Raw genomic sequence first — 19,031 nt, forward strand, 5'->3', positions numbered from 1 at the left:
ATCCATGTTGTGCTATTTCGCACCCTTTCTCCAACAGATGGCATAGATCCTCACCTGTTTGGAAAGAGATGTTTGAAATGGTTTTGCATCTTAAAAATAGAGCCTAGCTATCAAAGGGATTAGTGATTCCAACTTGCAGGCTGTTTTTTTCAAACATTCATCCCCTATTTTTCTTCATTACTGGCGTTAGATGTTAACCCCTGTTCTGCTCAGGCCGTAAGTAGGGAACTACTGTGGGTCAGCCTGCCGGACAGGTTGGACAAGCTGACTTGTAATTCCTACAAATACTAGGCACGGTACAAGTGCTTGGATATGTTGATATGACTGCCCACCCATACATGTGAATACATATGTCATATAACTATAGAAATAAAGCATTATGTTTGCATTTAGAGATTAGCCAGAATTGAATCTAGGATTCAAACATCACTGAGGCCCAGGAGAGCCAAATGCTAAAATCTGAATCCTGGGGTTGAGAGACGCTTGGCCATTTTCTTGCTTCTGTTTTCTTTGAAGAGCATCATGACTGTAAAAAGAAGGGGGGGGGGTGAATTGTGCTGTGCACGCACAGCTGTAGCAACCTCCTCCTGTGATTTTCATTCCATGAATTCCTTCAAGTTTCTCTTCAAGAACATACTTTTGTGTGATATACAGCCACTGAACAGCTATATTGTTGCTGCCCAAGGCCAGAAACTTTCACCTTATTCGTTGCCAGATCTGTGAGTGATTTGAAGCCAAATAGGGATGGGATTCAACACTGAGGAGTTAGAGGATCAGTAAATACTAGGCATGGCTGATCTTTAATGAAAGAAGAGTGAGGGCTAAGGCTGGAATTAACACAGACTTTTGCAGATCTGTGTGGACTGCCTAGTTCTCTACTGGACAAATCCTAGAGGGAGAAAAAAACCTGTAGGGCCTCTTCTCTCTCAGTTGTAGCAGTGGAGAACAAGAATGCTATGGAGAGCAGTGCAGTCATGGTGTCATAACTGAGCAGCTCACAGACCTTTATTATTTCTGGTTTAGAAGATAATTTCTCTTACCATTAGAGGGTAGAGACTATCATTTAATGTAATAATGGAAGAGCTCTGACCAGGCAAGCTAGGCTCCAATAAACAGTTCTGTTCCTTTCTCATTTCAGTTTTCGACGATAGTGTTAAGAAGAAACGCATGTTGACTTTCTTCAAGTTTGCCCTTCTCCAAAACTGTCACCTAATTTCCTCTAACCCCTTCTGTCAGCAGGGGAGTACCACACGTTCACTGGCACGTGTTCCTCCCAGCAAGGGAATGAAACACATCTTATTTTTCACATTTAATTCAGAATTTTTGTTACTGTTGCTGCCATGCAGTTTGTCAGCCAAACATAATCACCTGGCAGGAGGAGAAAAACAAACAAAATAAGGAGAAGCAATATACTTTTGTTGTACCCCTTAAACTTTTTGATTCAAGCAACATCACTTGGTCCTGTTGCCAGTGAAAATAAAAAAAAAAGTGCAAAAGCATAACACATTAAGTCTTTCTGCTCAGGAAAGCAAAAAATATAAATTACACAGAATGACCTCCAATACTAATTACCCTTTTAGAAGCAGTTTTCAGGTTCAAAAGTAGGTGGAAACTACTGAATGCTAAGAAACTCTTAGCAAGATTTCACAGCATCAGAGAATCAGAGCTGAAATCAGACTTACTAGGTTACAGTTGCCATAGCCATGCAATAGGCTAGGCAGAACACAACTTCAGGATCTGAGCCCTTCTTGGTGAGAGTATTAAATCCTTTCATGAGATCCCCAGCCTTCACGTCCAACTATTGCTGTGAGCTGGTCTGAGCACTGTAATAATTTGGAGGTACTACAAATTCCAGGATGCCATAGATGACTTATCCAGGAGTTACTACTGGTGGGAGACATTCCCCTGTCCCTCCCCCAATCTCTAGTCTTTAGCCGCAACTGAATAGAGAATGATTTAGTGAAAGAGCAGTGATTAAGGACCATGAGGAGACCAAAGTCTCTCCACTGAACATGCTTAATGGGAGAATCTTACACTTTCACGTCAAACAGTCCAGTCAAGAAAACCGTCTGCTAAGTGTGAGACCTGGACATTATTCTTCACCGTGAAGAGATACAGAGGAGTTTTTTTGCCACAAAAGTAAGTGAACTGATGTAAACCAGAAATTTTCCTGCGGTTTTCATAGGTCTTTGAAATAATCCACATAGAAAAACATTTTTTAAAGTATGTTTCAGGTTTTCATCTGTTCAGAATACAAGGTGGGAGAGAACTCCCCTGTACATTTCACTGCAATGGTTCATGTACAACAATCGCAGCACTGGATGTACTAAGAAAAAAAAATCTTGTTATTTATGTAGTAATTGAATTTTGTGCTAATTCTGCCTTTCAGCGTGCCTGAAGAGCCCCAAGTGAGGCTCACATGCAAACAGACAAGGGCAGTAGAGTCCCTAGAGTGTGACAGAGATAAAGCAATAAGAAACCTAAAGAATGTCAGACATGAGTATGTAGGTTAAAAAAACAAACCATGGTTTATTTAAATGTGTAAAGTACTTGGGAGGGAAAAAGATTACATTGTACTATGGCAATACAGACAGCACATACCGTAACAAGCTCATCCATTGTAATGAATTCAGGCCACTCTTTCCAGCCTCCTAATCCACTCAGTCACACATTTCTTTGAGAGAGGCTCACCGTCGATTTCTCTAGGGCACTCCACACTACCGATTAATTTCAGTCAGAATTTGCTGTCCTGTTTCTGTATGTCAGACTCAGGAGCAGAGCATCATCCTCCCACCAGGGGAGACAGGCAAAATATGGCAAAACTTCTCATGCACTAAGACCCTCTGTCATGGGTTAAGTAAAAGTAGCCTGATGAAACATCTGATCCTAGGACAAATTACCAAGCTGTCTGCCTTAACCTTATCCCAGACATGGCTCATCACTGGGATGAGAAGCCTAAAGCAGCAGAGACGGAGAGACATATTATGATAGTTATAAAATCCCATTTCCAGACACAGCTTTTTATTTCAGGTTCTTCTCAATCCAGTCTTTGAAGGGAAGAGTTTTGGTGTAGCCACTGTAGAGTTCTAGACTGCAAGTTTTATCATAACCCCAGCTCACTAATCCCATCAGGTGCCACCTTAGCTCAGGAGATGCTTTTCCTGGTAAAGTTATGGCTGCAATCCCACCAGTCTCAGCAGGGCAGATATTAGAAAAGGCTGTGGGGTCTTGTTTGGCACAGAACATGCTGTCAGTGATGCTGACTTGTATCCCGTTATCCTCATACTGTTGCTCACACAACAGTGAATCCACCATCCGAACAGCTCCCATGCGGATTGTGTCATTCTTGTATCCAGGATCTTTAATGTCAGCCAATACCTTCCAGCCAGTAACCATTATTTTTAAATCCTCTGTGGATGAAGTCAAGTCATGAGAAGATGACAAGCAAATAGGTTGAACACGACTGCTGATTCTTGCTTTGTCCAAGAGTTTTATGATAGCTATGTCAGAATCAAGTAATATAGGGTCATAATTGGGATGCACTATGATGGCAGAAATCTGGGGAGGAAACAAGAGCAGGAAGAATTGTAGAGTTAACAGCAATGGCAAGTCAGCAGCGCTCTTTCCATACTACTATAATGCATGTTAGTTTATTTTGTGTACTACTTTATCCTCCATTCCCAAACTGTTCTTTCACCATAGTGCTCACTCAAATGAGAAACATGCAGAGACATCAGACATCTTCTGACTTTTTTTTGGCTTGGGTTTCAGGACAGTTTTTATTGCATGAAACTGTTCCTAATGAAAAGCAGTCAAGGATATTTTCAGCAAAATGGGGAGTTAATGTGCAGTTCAAGTTTTTCCACTGTTTACTGAAAAGATTTTACCTGCCATGTCACCTTCAGCCTGTAGAATTTGAATGGCGGGGGGGGCTTTAAATTAAAATGTTCTCTTCTTATTGAAATTCAACCATGTTCCCACCAAAAAAGAATGCTAGAAATACATTACATAATGTTGGGGCCAAACTTTTACTTGTAGTTACCTTGATGAAACACTGCAAGAATGGATAGGATTCCTATAAGGAAATATTGTAAAAAATAATATATTTAGTTACCGGAAAAGTCTGAAAAAGCTGTAATTAGAGAAAGAAACTAAAAATCAGGGCAGGGAAGAATCAAATTAACTATGATTGCTTGGATAAAATCCATTCATTAGCTCACATACCTCACCCCCTCCAGAAAAAGACACACACAGCCAAAATTGCTGTATTTCTCCTCATTTTGACTTCAACCTTTCTAGTTCTACTTGAAAAAAAAGAAACAACTCTGGTGAGCCTGACATGCTATTCTTGGAGCTGGAGTCAGACATAAACTTCTTTTGCGTTTAGAGCTGTACAGCCTTGGGGCTGAGATGTGAAATGTGCTCACGGCATCAAACCAGGATCTAAGGCACAAGTGTTTCCCTCATAAATTATGCTAATCACTTTTGACAGTAGCTGGCATCTCTTCTACTTTTTTTCTGGCAAAATCACTCAAGACATTATGGCCCATGGAACCTGAGCTATTTCCTTAGTGATCTGTGTTAGGGGGTGAACATATGTGTTGGACAGCGGCGGCGGCAGCAGCGACAGCGACTTGAGGTTAGTGCGGGGGCGAGGGCGGCATCGGGCTGTAACCGGGCGGTTTTTGTACTCGTGACCCCCGTGGAGCAGCAGCCCCAAGCTGCTTCAGCCCCGAGCTACTTCCCCCCCACCCCGGACCTAGAGGTTCCCGGCAACGAATCAGGAGAGGAGGGGGCGTAGCCAGAGGCACCGCAGGCGATTTAAGCGATTTAAACGCACCAGCCCCTGTTGATTGGGTGATTGATTGATTGATTGATTGATCGGGTGATAAAGAGCCTCCTGGAGGACAGGGACTAGTCCCTGCCCAGAAGGGAGAGGGAGAGGGAGACTCAGCAGTGACTGTGTGAGTCAGCAGTGACTGGGTGTGTCCCAGGGCAGGAGAGGCTGCAGTCGTTTGCAGCTCATTGGGGAGGGCACTGACTCCCTCCCAGTGCACAAGGCGAGGAAGGCGCCAAGGAGCTGTGAACCAGGGGTGTCACCAACAGGTATTTCCCAGTTCAGTGAAAGAACAATGGTATCTACCCGGCAGAAGAAGACCAAAATGGATGTGGGAACCCAGACAGAGTTCCCACGGAAGGAGGCGATGGTGCAGGTTGCAGGCTGCAGGGAATGCTACAGCGTCTCTGTGGTGACAGGGGGCTGTGTGCGCTGTGAGCAGATAGATGATCTGCTCGGCCGAGCGGCACAGCTGCAAAGCCAGGTTGAAAGGCTTCAAGCCGAAGTAGAAAGGCTTAGGAGCATTGGGGAGGCTGAAATGGAGATAGACTGGTGGAGCCAGGCTTTGCACTCCCTGCAACAAAAATGGGAGCACCTGCCGGAGAGCTCCCAGGATCGAGGGACAACTGTACTCTGCCCCTCTCAGGTGGAAAACAATAACCTAGAGGAGAGGAGTGAGTGGAGGCAAGTCTATGGCTGTGGCAAAAGGCAAGTGCCCTCCTTGCCTACTTTGCCTCCACAGGTGCCTCTGAGCAATAGATATGAAGCCCTAGTGGAATACAGCCGGTCCAATGGGGATGTGGTGGAGAGGCAACCTATATCAGAGGTCCCACCACAGTCAGAAAAACCTGACAGGCGTATAGCTACCTCCTCCACAAGGAAGAAGAGAAGAGTTTTAGTGGTTGGAGACTCCTTCCTAAAAGGATCTGAGGGCCCAATATGCAGAGCTGACCCCCATCACAGGGAGGTCTGCAGCCTGCCTGGAGCCCGAATCAGGGATATCACCAGGCAACTCCCCAACCTGGTGAAGGCCACAGACTACTACCCCCTGCTGATCTTCCAGACAGGTGGGGAAGAAGCTGCATCCCGTAGTCTGAGGGGGATGAAGAAAGACTACAAGGCCCTAGGACGGTTGGTGAAAGAGTCTGGGGCACAAGTTGTTTTCTCCTCCCTCCTTCCATTTTCAGGTGATGACATGGGATGGAATAGTAGGATTCTCTCTATTAATGCCTGGCTACGAGACTGGTGCTACAGGCAGGGCTTGGGTTCTTTGATAATGGCTTGGTTTTATAAGACACCAGGCGTGACGGTAATACATGGGAAAGGTTTATGTCGTAGGGGCAAATGGGTTCTGGGACAGGAATTAGCAGGGCTCACTCAGAGAGCTTTAAACTAGATTCGAAGGGGGATGGGGTAGTAGCTGGGCTTGCACCACTGGGGCAACGCTCTAGTGTTGAGGTAGACCAGGAGGCCTCCCATCCCCCTGGGGTGAAATCGGTGTGCTCAGCTCACTCCCTGAAATGCCTGTACACCAATGCACGCAGCATGGGGAATAAACAGGAGGAGTTGGAAATCCGTGTTTGGTCGGGGGGCTATGATCTAGTGGCAATTACAGAGACTTGGTGGGACGCCTCGCATGACTGGAATGTGGTCATGGATGGCTATGTCTTGTTCAGGAAAGACAGGCCACTAAGGAGAGGTGGTGGAGTTGCTCTTTATGTGATGTGGGCAGCTAGAATGTATTGAGTTCTGTCCAGGGGCGGATCAGGAGCGAGTTGAGAGTTTGTGGGTGCGAATTAAGGGGCAGGCTGGCAGGGGTGATACTGTTGTGGGTGTCTATTACAGGCCACCGGATCAGGATGAGGACGGTGATGAGGCCTTCTACAGGCAGCTGAGAGCAGTCTCGCAATTACAGGGTCTGGTTGTTGTGGGGGATTTCAACTACCCTGATATTTGCTGGGAGGCCTACTCAGCCAGCCATCCTCAGTCCAGGAGGTTCCTCCAGTGCATTGATGATAACTTTCTGATGCAAATGGTGGATGAGCCAACAAGGAGAGGAGCGCTGCTGGATCTTATCCTTACTAACAAGGAGGGTCTGGTTGAAGAGGTGAAGGTTGAGGGCAGCCTTGGTTGTAGTGACCATGAGATGGTAGAGTTCAGGATCTCATGTGGCAGGAACAGAATAGCTAGCAGAATCACAACCCTGGACTTCAGGGGGGCTAACTTTGGCCTTTTCAAGCAATTGCTAGGGGAAATCCCATGGGACAGGGTGCTAGAAGGTAAGGGGGCCCAAGATAGTTGGTTAGCATTCAAGGACTGCTTCTTCCGAGCTCAAGATCAGAGCATCCCAACAGGTAGGAAGTCAAGGAAGGGTACCAGGAGACCTGCATGGTTAAACAGGGAACTGCTGGGCAAACTCAAGTGGAAGAAGAGGGTGTACAGATCATGGAAGGAGGGGCTGGCCACTTGGGAGGAATATAAGTCTGTTGTCAGAGGATGTCGGGAGGCAACTAGGAAAGCTAAGGCCTCTTTGGAATTAAACCTTGCAAGAGAGGTCAAGGACAACAGAAAGGGCTTCTTCAAATACATTGCAGGTAAAGCCAACACTAGAGGCAATGTAGGCCCACTGATGAATGAGGTGGGGGCCCTGGAGACAGAGGATAAAAAGAAGGCAGAGTTACTGAATGCCTTCTTTGCCTCTGTCTATACTGCTGGAGGCTGTCCTGAAGAGCCCCAGACCCCTGAGGCCCCAGAAGAAGTCAGGATAGAGGAGGAATCTGTCTTGGTAGATGAGGGCTGGGTCAGGGACCAATTAAGCAACCTGGACGTCCATAAATCCATGGGCCCTGATGGGATGCACCCGCGGGTGCTGAGGGAGCTGGCGGAAGTCATTGCTAGGCCACTCTCCATCATCTTTGCTAAGTCGTGGGCAATGGGAGAGGTGCCTGAGGACTGGAGGAAAGCGAATGTCACTCCAGTCTTCAAAAAGGGCAAGAAGGAGGACCCGGGGAACTATAGACCGGTCAGCCTCACCTCCATCCCCGGAAAGGTGATGGAACAACTTGTCCTTGGTGCTGTCTGTAGGCACATCAAGGATAGGGGGATCATTAGGGGCACTCAGCATGGCTTCACCAAGGGGAAGTCATGCTCAACCAACTTGATAGCCTTTTATGAGGACGTAACCCGGTGGATAGATGATGGTAAAGCTGTGGATGTGGTCTATCTCGATTTCAGTAAAGCGTTTGACACGGTCTCCCACAGCATCCTCGCAGCTAAACTGAGGAAGTGTGGTCTGGATGATCGGGTAGTGAGGTGGATTGTGAACTGGCTGAAGGAAAGAAGCCAGAGAGTGGTGGTCAATGGGACAGAGTCCAGCTGGAGGTCTGTGTCTAGCGGAGTCCCTCAAGGGTCGGTACTGGGACCAGTACTATTCAATATATTCATTAATGACTTGGATGAGGGAATAGAGTGCACTGTCAGCAAGTTCGCTGATGACACAAAACTGGGAGGAGTGGCTGACACAACGGAAGGCTGTGCAGCCATTCAGAGAGACCTGGACAGGCTGGAGAGTTGGGCGGGGAGTAATTTAATGAAATATAATAAGGGCAAGTGTAGAGTCCTGCATCTGGGCAAGAACAACCCCATGTACCAGTACAAGTTGGGGGCAGACCTGTTGGAGACCAGCATAGAGGAAAGGGACCTGGGGGTCCTAGTGGACAACAGGATGACCATGAGCCAGCAGTGTGCCCTTGTGGCCAAGAAGGCCAATGGCATCCTGGGGTGTATTAGAAGGGGTGTGGTCAGCAGGTCGAGAGAGGTTCTCCTCCCCCTCTACTCTTGCCCTGGTGAGGCCGCATCTGGAGTATTGTGTCCAGTTCTGGGCCCCCTCAGTTCAAGAAGGACAGGGAAACTGCTAGAGAGAGTCCAGCGCAGAGCCCACGAAGACGATTAAGGGAGTGGAACATCTCCCTTATGAGGAGAGGCTGAGGGAGCTGGGTCTCTTTAGCTTAGAGAAGAGGAGACTGAGGGGTGACCCATTAATGTTTATAAATATGTAAAGGGCAAGTGTCATGAGGATGGAGCCAGGCTCTTCTCAGTGACATCCATTGACAGGACAAGGGGCAATGGGTGCAAGCTGGAACACAGGAGGTTCCACATAAATATGAGGAAAAACTTCTTTACGGTGAGGGTGACCGAACACTGGAACAGGCTGCCCAGAGAGGTTGTGGAGTCTCCTTCTCTGGAGACATTCAAAACCCGCCTGGACGCGTTCCTGTGTGATATGATCTAGGCAATCCTGCTCCGGCAGGGGGATTGGACTAGATGATCTTTCGAGGTCCCTTCCAATCCCTAACATTCTGTGATTCTGTGATTCTGTGATTCTGTGATTCTGTGATTCTGTGATTCTGTGATTCTGTGATTCTGTGATTCTGTGATTCTGTGATTCTGTGATTCTGTGATTCTGTGATTCTGTGATTCTGTGATTCTGTGATTCTGTGATTCTGTGACAGTGTCAGGGGAATTAAATGAACTACAGCATATGCCCTCCTTGTGCCATGACAGTTCTGTCAGTTGAGTCTCTAGATATGCATTTCAAAGAACAGTGTGTAAAACAGTATATTGCTCAAAGGATAACCTTTTTCTCCCCATACAGGATGAAGGTGATCAGCATCTGTCTGTGCTCATCGTTTTCCACTCCCAGCAGACTTACTTACCCGCAAGTTCTGGATGGTCTTTTCATCCCTGTCGTCGTCTCTGTAGAATTTCCCCAGAACCACCTTGAGCTCTGCTGTCTTGAGCACGATGGTCTTGCCCAGGTCAGTGACACAGTGAGCTGCCACCACCACAGTGCGTTCGTTCACCAGGGCTCCGCTGCAGATAAGGATCCAGGCCCCTTTCCGGAGACTGTTCTCCTTCACCCTGTTGGCCGTCCGATAGATTGCTGCTTGCCAGGGCCACCTGGTAGAAGTCACTGTCTTCTGAAGGGTGATGTTTTCTGCTTTTCCACAGACTGAGGAAACATGAACCAAGAATGAGGTAACGCCTTTTCCCCACAAAAGAATCTGAATATCACTCTTGATTCCTGTTTAGGATGTGCCAAAAGAAAACAAACTGCAATGGTTAGCATGAGGGACAGCTTTCTAATTCTGTCTCCAACCTTCAAAATTATAATATAAGAATATTTTTTATAGCTTTTTAAAAGAACTTTTAATTTGTCCATTATTATCTGAATTCCTGGCTGAAGTAGGAACATGGATTTAGCACTTGAGCAGGTAAATTTTCATGACAACCTTATCAAGCTGCACTATAATGTGACTGCATAAAGAAATGGAAAGAACACCCCTGATTCTTGCTTATAATAAAACACCATAAAGCCAGCAGCACACTAAAACCCACCCTAGGCAGTAACAGAGTAGTTGTGAGATCCTCTCCTAAAACTGACCTTAGGACAGATGAGTTCATGCCTATGAAAACAGACTTATCTTGCAACAAGAAGCAAATGCATCTAAATCAACAGCCATCCCAGGGAAAAGAAAAAGCTCTGCCCTGTGCTAGGAATATATTACCTGGGCTCAGACCTGGGGTAAAATCTCCTGTATTAGGAAAGGTTTATTTCAGTTGGGAGAGTTACATCATGTGGTCACATTTTTTAGTCTCCTTAGAACACTTTTTTTTCCCTGGGATGTAGTGTGTGCATTCCCATAGTGAAAAGGATTGAATGAAATACTTTTCAATACATGAGCTGATCTCAAAGCAAAACCACAAACAAGAACTGTCAAAATTTGCTTGATGTTAGCATCTACTTTTCACAGTTAGCATGATGTCAGTAGTGGGTTGTACCAGATCTTGTGATATTCCTACCCTGTCTTGCTCTGTGCACTAGCTCTGGATAATACTTTATCTGGACTTACAGTCTGCAATATGAACCTTTCCTTAGCAGGGTCTATTAAAGAAAGAGCCTCTTTAAAATGCAGACTCCTATTGCTTAAACTTTGCCGTTTTTGTCAGCTGTGTGCCAAAGTATAGAGAGGAAAGAAAAATCACATTTGCAGTAAATAATACAGGAAAACATGAAGTGACAGTAGGAAAACATTTTCAAATCAGGAGAGAAACTCACTTTTGCTCAATTTTTCTACTCTTTTATTGAGGGCAAATTACAGTGCTGAAAGCTTGATCCCTTTACCATCAACTGCACAAGATCTACTGGTGGATAAAAAGAGCCATATATCCTCCAAGCTTTATTGCTCCTGTCTCCCAGCTGGAAGCCTAGGCAGCCTACACCACTGGAACTCCCTAATAATCTAAGATGAATACACATCCTGTTCCATCATCCACCCAGAGATGTGTGCACTTTTTTTCCTTGGAGACTCACTTGGAATACACACAGGGGCTCTCCCACTCCATTTTCCTGTCTTCAGACAAGTCCTCCTGCTGCTACCCAGGCGGCGGTAGAAAGGAGAAATGCACTCATACTGAAGCTGAGTGTGGAGATGCTGGTACCCTGGAGGCAGGTCTCCAAATGGCAGTGCTGGCTTCTTGGTTGGATAGATTTCAAGTTTTTGCTTGCTGAATGCAGATGAGTAAAGTTGATGCAAAGGTGTTTCCCTGTTTCAAGGCACAAAGAACACAAGGTAATAATAATAATATTATAGAAGCAATCATTACCATAGCTTTATCATCAGCTGTGTTAAGTATCGTTTAAAAGCATATGAAGCTTGCTTGTTAAAGAATAAGGCAAAAATATCATTCCAACATGTTTAGCAGTACTCCCATTTACATCTCAGCTATTTTATTTACATATATATATGTGTACATATATATAAATGCATGTTTATAAATTTTCTATTTCTGTCTCTTTTTTTTCATTTTACAGTTTCTGGATTGCAACCAGTTGCCTCTGAATGTGAAACAGTTTTTGCCATTCACAAAAGGACTAAGATAGATACCATGTTTTTAAATAAAGAAATTACACTAGAAGTTGGCATTGCCATAATTAATTCTCACTAGAGAGGAGTTAGACACATCTTTTCTCTTGTGAACATTTTAAAAGGCAGTATTAGGAATCGATTCAGATTAAATCATGTTGATAAAGTTGCTTGATTTAGCAATTAACAGATATAATCGCCTCACCACAGAGATTTCATAATTGCAATAATCACTAAGCTTCCATTTAGCAATTGTACTGATTAGCTGAAACATGGCACATAATTAAAAAAATAAATATATGCACCAGCCTAGATATGGACCATAAATTTGACTACAGTCATACTTAAATCTTCATCACTTAGAATGTGTCCCTTGCTCTAATGCTTCAAAGCACGTATCTACAGAAAAAAACTATTTATATCTGAAAAAATCAGCAGGAAATTAACTTCCCTTGAGATTTCTGGTACTGCCTGCATCCAGAAAAGCCATAAGAATATTTTTTCACATGGTAATTCCATTTTTGATCACAGAGAGACACAGACTGATCCCATTATATAGCATCTGTGAGGCGATACATAACAGCACTCAAGGAAAGTAAAGTTACTAAGAGCAAGAGCAATGGCAGGTTTCTTGTACTTTGAGAGAAGGATGAGAACTGCTGTGGTCATGTTTAGACTGCCAGGGTCCCATTCCCTACTCACATGTGACCTTGCAATATTGCATAATCCACACTTTGCCTCACTATTAATCTATGAAATGGAGATACTACTTCAAAGGATAAAAACAGTCCATGAACATGAGATGCCATCATGATGCTATAGAGGTGGAGGCATGTATGCGATCTCATATAGCTGGTGTTAATATCTGAAACATTTAGCATAAAAAGACCTGTGTTCAAAAGTGAATTGAGGAATTTAAGCAGGAAAAATCACTTGATGGCTACTAAAGCCTCCTGATGGCTTCTCAGGGTCATCTCTACAATCATACATCACAGAGCTGGAGAGTGGGAGAGTATTTCGGAAGTATGTGCTTGCCTTGTTCCTAAAGTCTTCTCTAGGCATCTGCTACTGGCCATTGCCAGAGACAGGATATGGCTTGAGCTGGACCTTTATTCTGACCTGGTATGGCTGTTCTTAAGACCAAAGATGAGGACAGTTATTGCACTGCATCTAAAAATAAATGAATCATGTACTGCAAAAAAGAAAAGCCCTGAAATGAGAAATTACTACTTGGACAAAAATGAGCCTGAACATTGCAGCATAAATAATTCAGATTGGTCTTATTTCAAGAAACAGCAGAAGGCTAAGCCCAGACAGGGTCTGATCTTTCATTCCTTCCTTCCCTCCTGCTCTGCTTCCTCCTCTTCCCCATGCCCACCCCAAACCCAGCTTTATATCAATTGTGCTATATTGCTTTGGATGGTAGAAACTTAATGGGGAGCAGAGTACATTGCTATACCCTCTTCTCTCCTTGTGCTCTCCCCACTCATTTCTTCACTAAGATGGCACATGTGCATATTCTAAGACACATCATTAGCCCCATGGAAATGTTCTCAGAGTGTTCTCATAGCCTGTCACAAGCTTGCAAGCCTAATTCCGGCATCGTCCAGTAGCTTGCAAATCTCTAAATGTGCATTTCTTCCTGGCTGCCTCCAGCAGCCTGCGAACCTGTGCTTAATCAGATCTCCCCTCCCAGCAACTCTCATTGCTTGGTTATCAGTGGAGTTGTAGGAATGGCTGCTCAGGCAGGCTAAGCACACAGGGTGGAAACGAGAGAAGGGGAAAAGCAATCACATTGTTTCTTTAAACCGTAGTTGAGATATTGCATTCTCACCTTGACTGAACCTGCATTGGAAGCACTTTCTGTCTCACCAGGTCAGAGATCTTTGGCTCTCTGCAGGCTAGAAAAAATATAATGTTGCACAGTACTTTTCCACATTCACAGCTCAAGTGTTATGGTTAATACACATTTCCACTCTTTTCTCTCCCTAGCTATAGTGGAATGGATTAAGAAAAGAGGTAGCCAGTTACGTACATTAAAATAAAGATAGGCCCTAAAACCTAAAGCCTTGGAAAAATACTTCCCCACAGATCACCAGATCTATCCTGTTTACAACAGCAGAAGCAACTGAGCATGTTCTGCACTGGCACTTTCATCCATGGAGGAAGATTTGTCCATCAGTGTGTCTGAATGCCAGATTTACACCACTACAGCTGATGGTTTGGAATCTGAGCAAACTTTTGCAATAATGGAATTATATTAAAAAATACTTAATTTCCATCTGTGTAGCCACACACAGCTAATCCCAGCGACTAAGCATTCGGAAAAAGGCTGCAGGATGTTACAGACTTCTAAGAGTCTGCTTGTGCACCCATTGGAAGGAGCTCGAGACTGATTCAAAGGAACACCTCAGAGTTACCTGAATATGCACAAAATAACAGAAGGGAGATCCAGGATTTCTAATTTTGCATATTCAGTTTATTTACTTTAAGAGCAGGATAAAATACTCAGGTTTATCAGTTCAAATAACCCTGCCAGGATCTCCTTCCTGCTGCGCACAGTGGAAGAAAAGGAATCTTGCAGGATGGATTTTATCTGTGTGCCTGAGCACTTGTGTTCTGTGGAATTTAACAATATCTAGTTCTTTGTGATTACTATGTATGTTAACCATTATGTCACTATCAAAGTTAACATCAATAAAGATGCTTTCCACAAATAATTATAGTCAATAAGGATGCTTTCCACAAATGATTACATGTTTCAGGGAGAGAGTATTTCCATCTAAAATAACAGAATAAAGCAAATTCCCCAGGAGACAGACATATTTCCTTATATTATCATTACTTCAGTTAAAAAAAAAATCCATTAAAATATGTGGCAAACAATTGCTTTGGGAAAATGAATTTGGCAGTTTCCCAGCCCAAATTCATTCATCCATTCAGAGTTTCAGACACGATTAGAGCAGCTCCAGGTCAACAGCATAATTCCCTTTCTAGCAAAGTACTTAAAGATGTGTTTCAGTGTTTTGATGAATATAGATGGCATGTCCTCAAGTGGTTTTCTGAACCAAACCTTCAAGTCTGCAATCTACAGGCTTGGCCTTTTACACTCATGGCTGGTCCGAGTGACTTACTTAAAAGGGCTGTGAGAGGAGAGCTGGGCCCTATGACAGCAAGACTGATGAGACAATTTTTTCCTTCTATTTCAGTTCCCTCCTGATCTTCTTTGATTTTGATTTTACGCAGGTTTGATCCTAGAATGAGGGTCATAAGGGTCTTAGGGAACATTCCTTTCCATATTTAAAGACAGAAATATCTTCTGAAATCACTGGCATCTTCTCTGGCTGAGTTTAGCAGCCAGTAGAGCTGGCAAACCACCAATCAGTATCAGGTGTCAGTCAGATGGCTTATTCTTAGCAAAAATGATTGTTTGGCAAGTGTAAATTATATAAAACAAACTCCCATAAAAACATAGCAGTTTTTGTGAGTTGTGGTAAAAAAGATGGTAAACTACCTTTTATGCAGATTGGCTGCTTCCCTGACCATTCTCCATCTTCTTGGCAGGTCCTCTGTTCATTCCCACTAAGAACATATGAGTTGTTACAAAAGAAAGCAATGACTGTGCCAATTTTTGCATAGCGTCCATTCAAGAACCCAGTGTCTTCCGCTACTCTTCTGTAGCCATTAAGTGGGCCACCAGGATCTGAGCAGTTTTTTTCATCTAGAACTAATGATAGGGGGAAAAAATAGTAATCATTTTATCAAGTTCACAGTATTATTTTCACCCATCAGATTGCTTGGCATTTCATTCAGATGTTACTACACAATCTGCACTTTATTAAAGAGGCCTTTTCCAGACCCATCTGGGATCTCTGTCTTTGAAAAGATCAAATATTAAAGAAGAAATTATAATCTAGAGAAGTCTGTTTATAATACACACTTCAGTCTTCACTGAAAGCATAAGATTCTCAAATTGTTAAGAAGACCTTAAAACGTAGCTGACAATCCTGAAAAAGAACCTTGACTTTACATGATGTTAATGTCCCATTGACATTAAGAGGGCTACTTCAAGAGCATAAAAGGAAGCAGTTAAACTATTTGCAGGAAACAGGCCCTTGGCATTCTTTTCCCTTTTCTGTACTTTCAATACTTCACTGGACTTGGATAATAAAACTAGACTACTTGATTTTACTTTTATGTTTGGTTGCATTTTGGTTTCTTAACACTGAGAGATAGATCTCAATAATCCAGGGAAATATGGGAATTGAAAGAGAACATATATATATATATCTCTCCACACTTACTGATGCTAAAAATTTTATATGGAAAGCTTACTCATGCTGTGTTCTGCCTATAAAACCTCTTTTACTTCTTCCTTTCCAATGTTTTCCCCTTCTTTTCATTTGTGTTTTTTTCTCTCAATAAACTTAAATTTTTGGCCTAAATCTGGATGACAGCATTCCCTATGTGATGCTAATAAATGCTTTTTCCTATATTTTTCACTCCTCTGCTTTTTCTGTTTAGCAGCTGAAAAGGTACTTTTTTTTTCCTTTGGATTTCATCTCAGTTTTCTTGTCGGGCTGACAGTAACATGTAATTCTGTTTAATTCCTCTGTCTGATGTCTCATTGCATGATAACCAGTGAACATCTAGTTTAGATAGCTAGTGTTGGTGCTGCTCTGCTTATGGAGGGCTGAGAAGACTGAGACATATCAATTCACCAGAAATGACCTCTTCATGTCATTGTTTCAGACTTGGCTGCCTGCTGAGCCTCACTTCACAAAAGCACTAACATATAAGAAAGCACTTAAACATTTATTTAAATCCCTGTGAAATCAGCACAGTAACAGTGCATAGGTATGGCTCTATCCTGTTCCCACATCCTCATGTCACCAGAGCCCAGCTCAGCAAAGCATGTAAGCCCATAGCTAACCGTAAGAGTACAAGTTCAATGAAGAGTATATGCTCTTAACATGGAGTATATAATTCAAGCTAAGCATATAATATATTTCAGTGCTTTCTTTAACAACATTGGATTTTAGCATATGCTGAAGGTTATGTATGTACTTAAATACTTTTCCACATGAGTGATATTCAGTAAACAAAAAGGATGTCTGAACTTCCTCTCAACCAGGAGAAGGGAGAAGTAGAGCCCTGTCTCCTTTTAATTTGGCTCCATTTTTCTTCTCTGTACCTCACAGGCTCTCTCACTTGTGGTTCACAAGTGTCTGACAACTCGATAGCAGCAAAAGACTACAGGGAATTGCCCACAGTATAATGCTTTATTTGCAAGTTGCTTTCTGCATCGATATCTAGCCTGGAGGCATCATCTGATGAGTGGAGTGCATGTTTCTAAATGTACCTAAGCTTGACCAAGTAAGCCAATGAAGGCCTTCTCTTATTTCATCCTATGCCTATCAGTAATTTGAACAGTAATTCTCTTCTTCCTGAAGCTCAGGGTTATGACTTTTTTGATGGATTAAAAACAAAGAGAAAACATCCGGGAAGGAGAGACCCAAATTATACCACCTAGCACTTCAGTAACAGCCAAGTCTAGAGACAGATCTTCCAATAGATCTTTAGCCAGGGATATCATGCAGCAGGGACTTTAGCACTATCCTGATATTATATTACATTTACTGCAACTGGAGACGTTCTCTCTAGATAGAAGAATGCCTATTGCTTGCTCTTTCAGATGAACTTCTGTACAGCTGTTTCATAACACTTCCCCTCCCAAATTTACATTGTTTGCCACAACACACTTGTAAAAGCACTTTTCCCATTGATACAAATTATTCTGGAATATAGAAATAAAATTGTGCAATACAAAACAACTAAAGAAAAATTAAAACTCTCTTTGGGTGAGAAGGGGCTAGGAATTTCACAGCTGAAGCAATGTGAATGGTAGGCATGCCAACTTGCACAGCCAGAATGAATGGAAGTTTTTCTTTTAACAGTTTCTCTCTAGGATGGGAGTTCTGTTGAAATAAGAGTCTAGTCTTCATGCAGTAAGCTCCTAATCACCTCCACAGAGTGCATCAGACTTATGCAGAGAAGGTATCAGAGGTACATAGTAATGGTAGTAGCTATTCATTGTTGCACAATGTCCCTCACTTGGTTTTGGTCCTAGATATTTTCAGTCTCTATGTAAGAAGGATGTATGCCTAAAGTCTTTGAGGAATTTATTTTTCAGTCATTTGGTGTTTCAGTCAGACCTTTATATAAGCAAGTCTTGGAGGCTTGGCCTCCAGCAGAGTAAAATAAGAATCTCTACTGCTTCTTAAAGACAGGAAGACAAAAGAACATCATGTTAAGCCATGGATCTACCAAATTTCAAGTGAGATTTGGATATTCTAGTTTCATGTGAATACATCAGCCAAAACATTTGATAAGAATCAAAACTTAAAGTGACCTTACCACATTCAGGATGATGTGTTGACCAAATCCCATCAAGCTGACAGTAGGCAACACGGCTGCCTTTTAAGCTGTAACCTGCGTTGCACTTGAAGTAAACCTGGGCCCCGTATTTAAAGTCATCTCCTTCCACAATACCATGAGCGGGAGCACCTGGAGTCCTACACATCACCACTGACAGTTCAGATATTTCAAAAAAATCCACTTTATTACAAAAACAGGACTGTGTTAGGATGATTCTTTATTTAGAACATTGAAAAACCAATTAAAATGGGCACAAGAGTCAAAATTACAAGACAGGTATATGCTGATCTTCAGAAAGTTGTTTAGATGTCAGTTCTACACACACTTATATATATGCCACTTTTCAAAACATATCTAGATCCATTCAGTTCAATGGGATTACTCAGAAGTGTGAAGTGATCATGTGCGTAAGTGTTTGTATCATTAAGGCTCATTTGCTCAAAATATTAGTACTTGAAGCACTTTCCATCTTAACAGGGGTTTTGAACGAACTACCATGCTTGGTCAAGAAAAAATTTAGATCCTTAGAAGTCTTATATTGAAATTCTTTCAAACTCTTCTTTCCATTTTTATATAGTTTTTCAGATAACTTCACTGAAATATTAAAGCATGATTTTTTGTGTAGATCAAACATTATCATAATGACATTAAAAAGGAACCTTGATATTTACCCAGCTGTGATATTTACCCTTTCCACAGGGTTTGCTCTATTTGGAAAATACTTACAGACTATAGTCTATTTAACTACTGCAAGTAGTAAATATTAGATTAAACATCTTAAGCAAGATTTCTCAGAAAGCATCAAACCAGCCATACTAAATCAGAACAAA

At 42.8% G+C, this 19,031-nt stretch overlaps 1 protein-coding gene across 4 annotated transcripts in view; it reads right to left on the reverse strand.

Annotated features, from left to right (window-relative positions):
- Positions 1-2,938: 2,938 nt before the first annotated feature.
- Positions 2,939-19,031, reverse strand: part of PAMR1 (peptidase domain containing associated with muscle regeneration 1) — a 50,658-nt gene continuing 34,565 nt past the window's right edge. For 2 of the 4 annotated variants that reach the window (XM_068399334.1, XM_068399331.1), the window contains 5 exons: positions 15,278-15,490; positions 13,598-13,664; positions 11,211-11,443; positions 9,553-9,848; positions 2,939-3,558 (listed from right to left, as the gene is read on the reverse strand). In XM_068399334.1, the coding sequence (XP_068255435.1) occupies positions 3,022-3,558; positions 9,553-9,848; positions 11,211-11,443; positions 13,598-13,664; positions 15,278-15,490 (1,346 nt within the window). In that variant the 3' untranslated portion in view covers positions 2,939-3,021. Of the gene's footprint in view, positions 3,559-9,552; positions 9,849-11,210; positions 11,444-13,597; positions 13,665-15,277; positions 15,491-18,180; positions 18,382-19,031 lie in introns of all 4 variants that reach the window. The other 2 variants (XM_068399333.1, XM_068399332.1) reach the window with 2 other exon arrangements.

Source organism: Nyctibius grandis, chromosome 4 (assembly GCF_013368605.1).
Source record: "Nyctibius grandis isolate bNycGra1 chromosome 4, bNycGra1.pri, whole genome shotgun sequence".
Classification (NCBI taxonomy): Eukaryota; Metazoa; Chordata; class Aves; order Nyctibiiformes; family Nyctibiidae; genus Nyctibius; species Nyctibius grandis.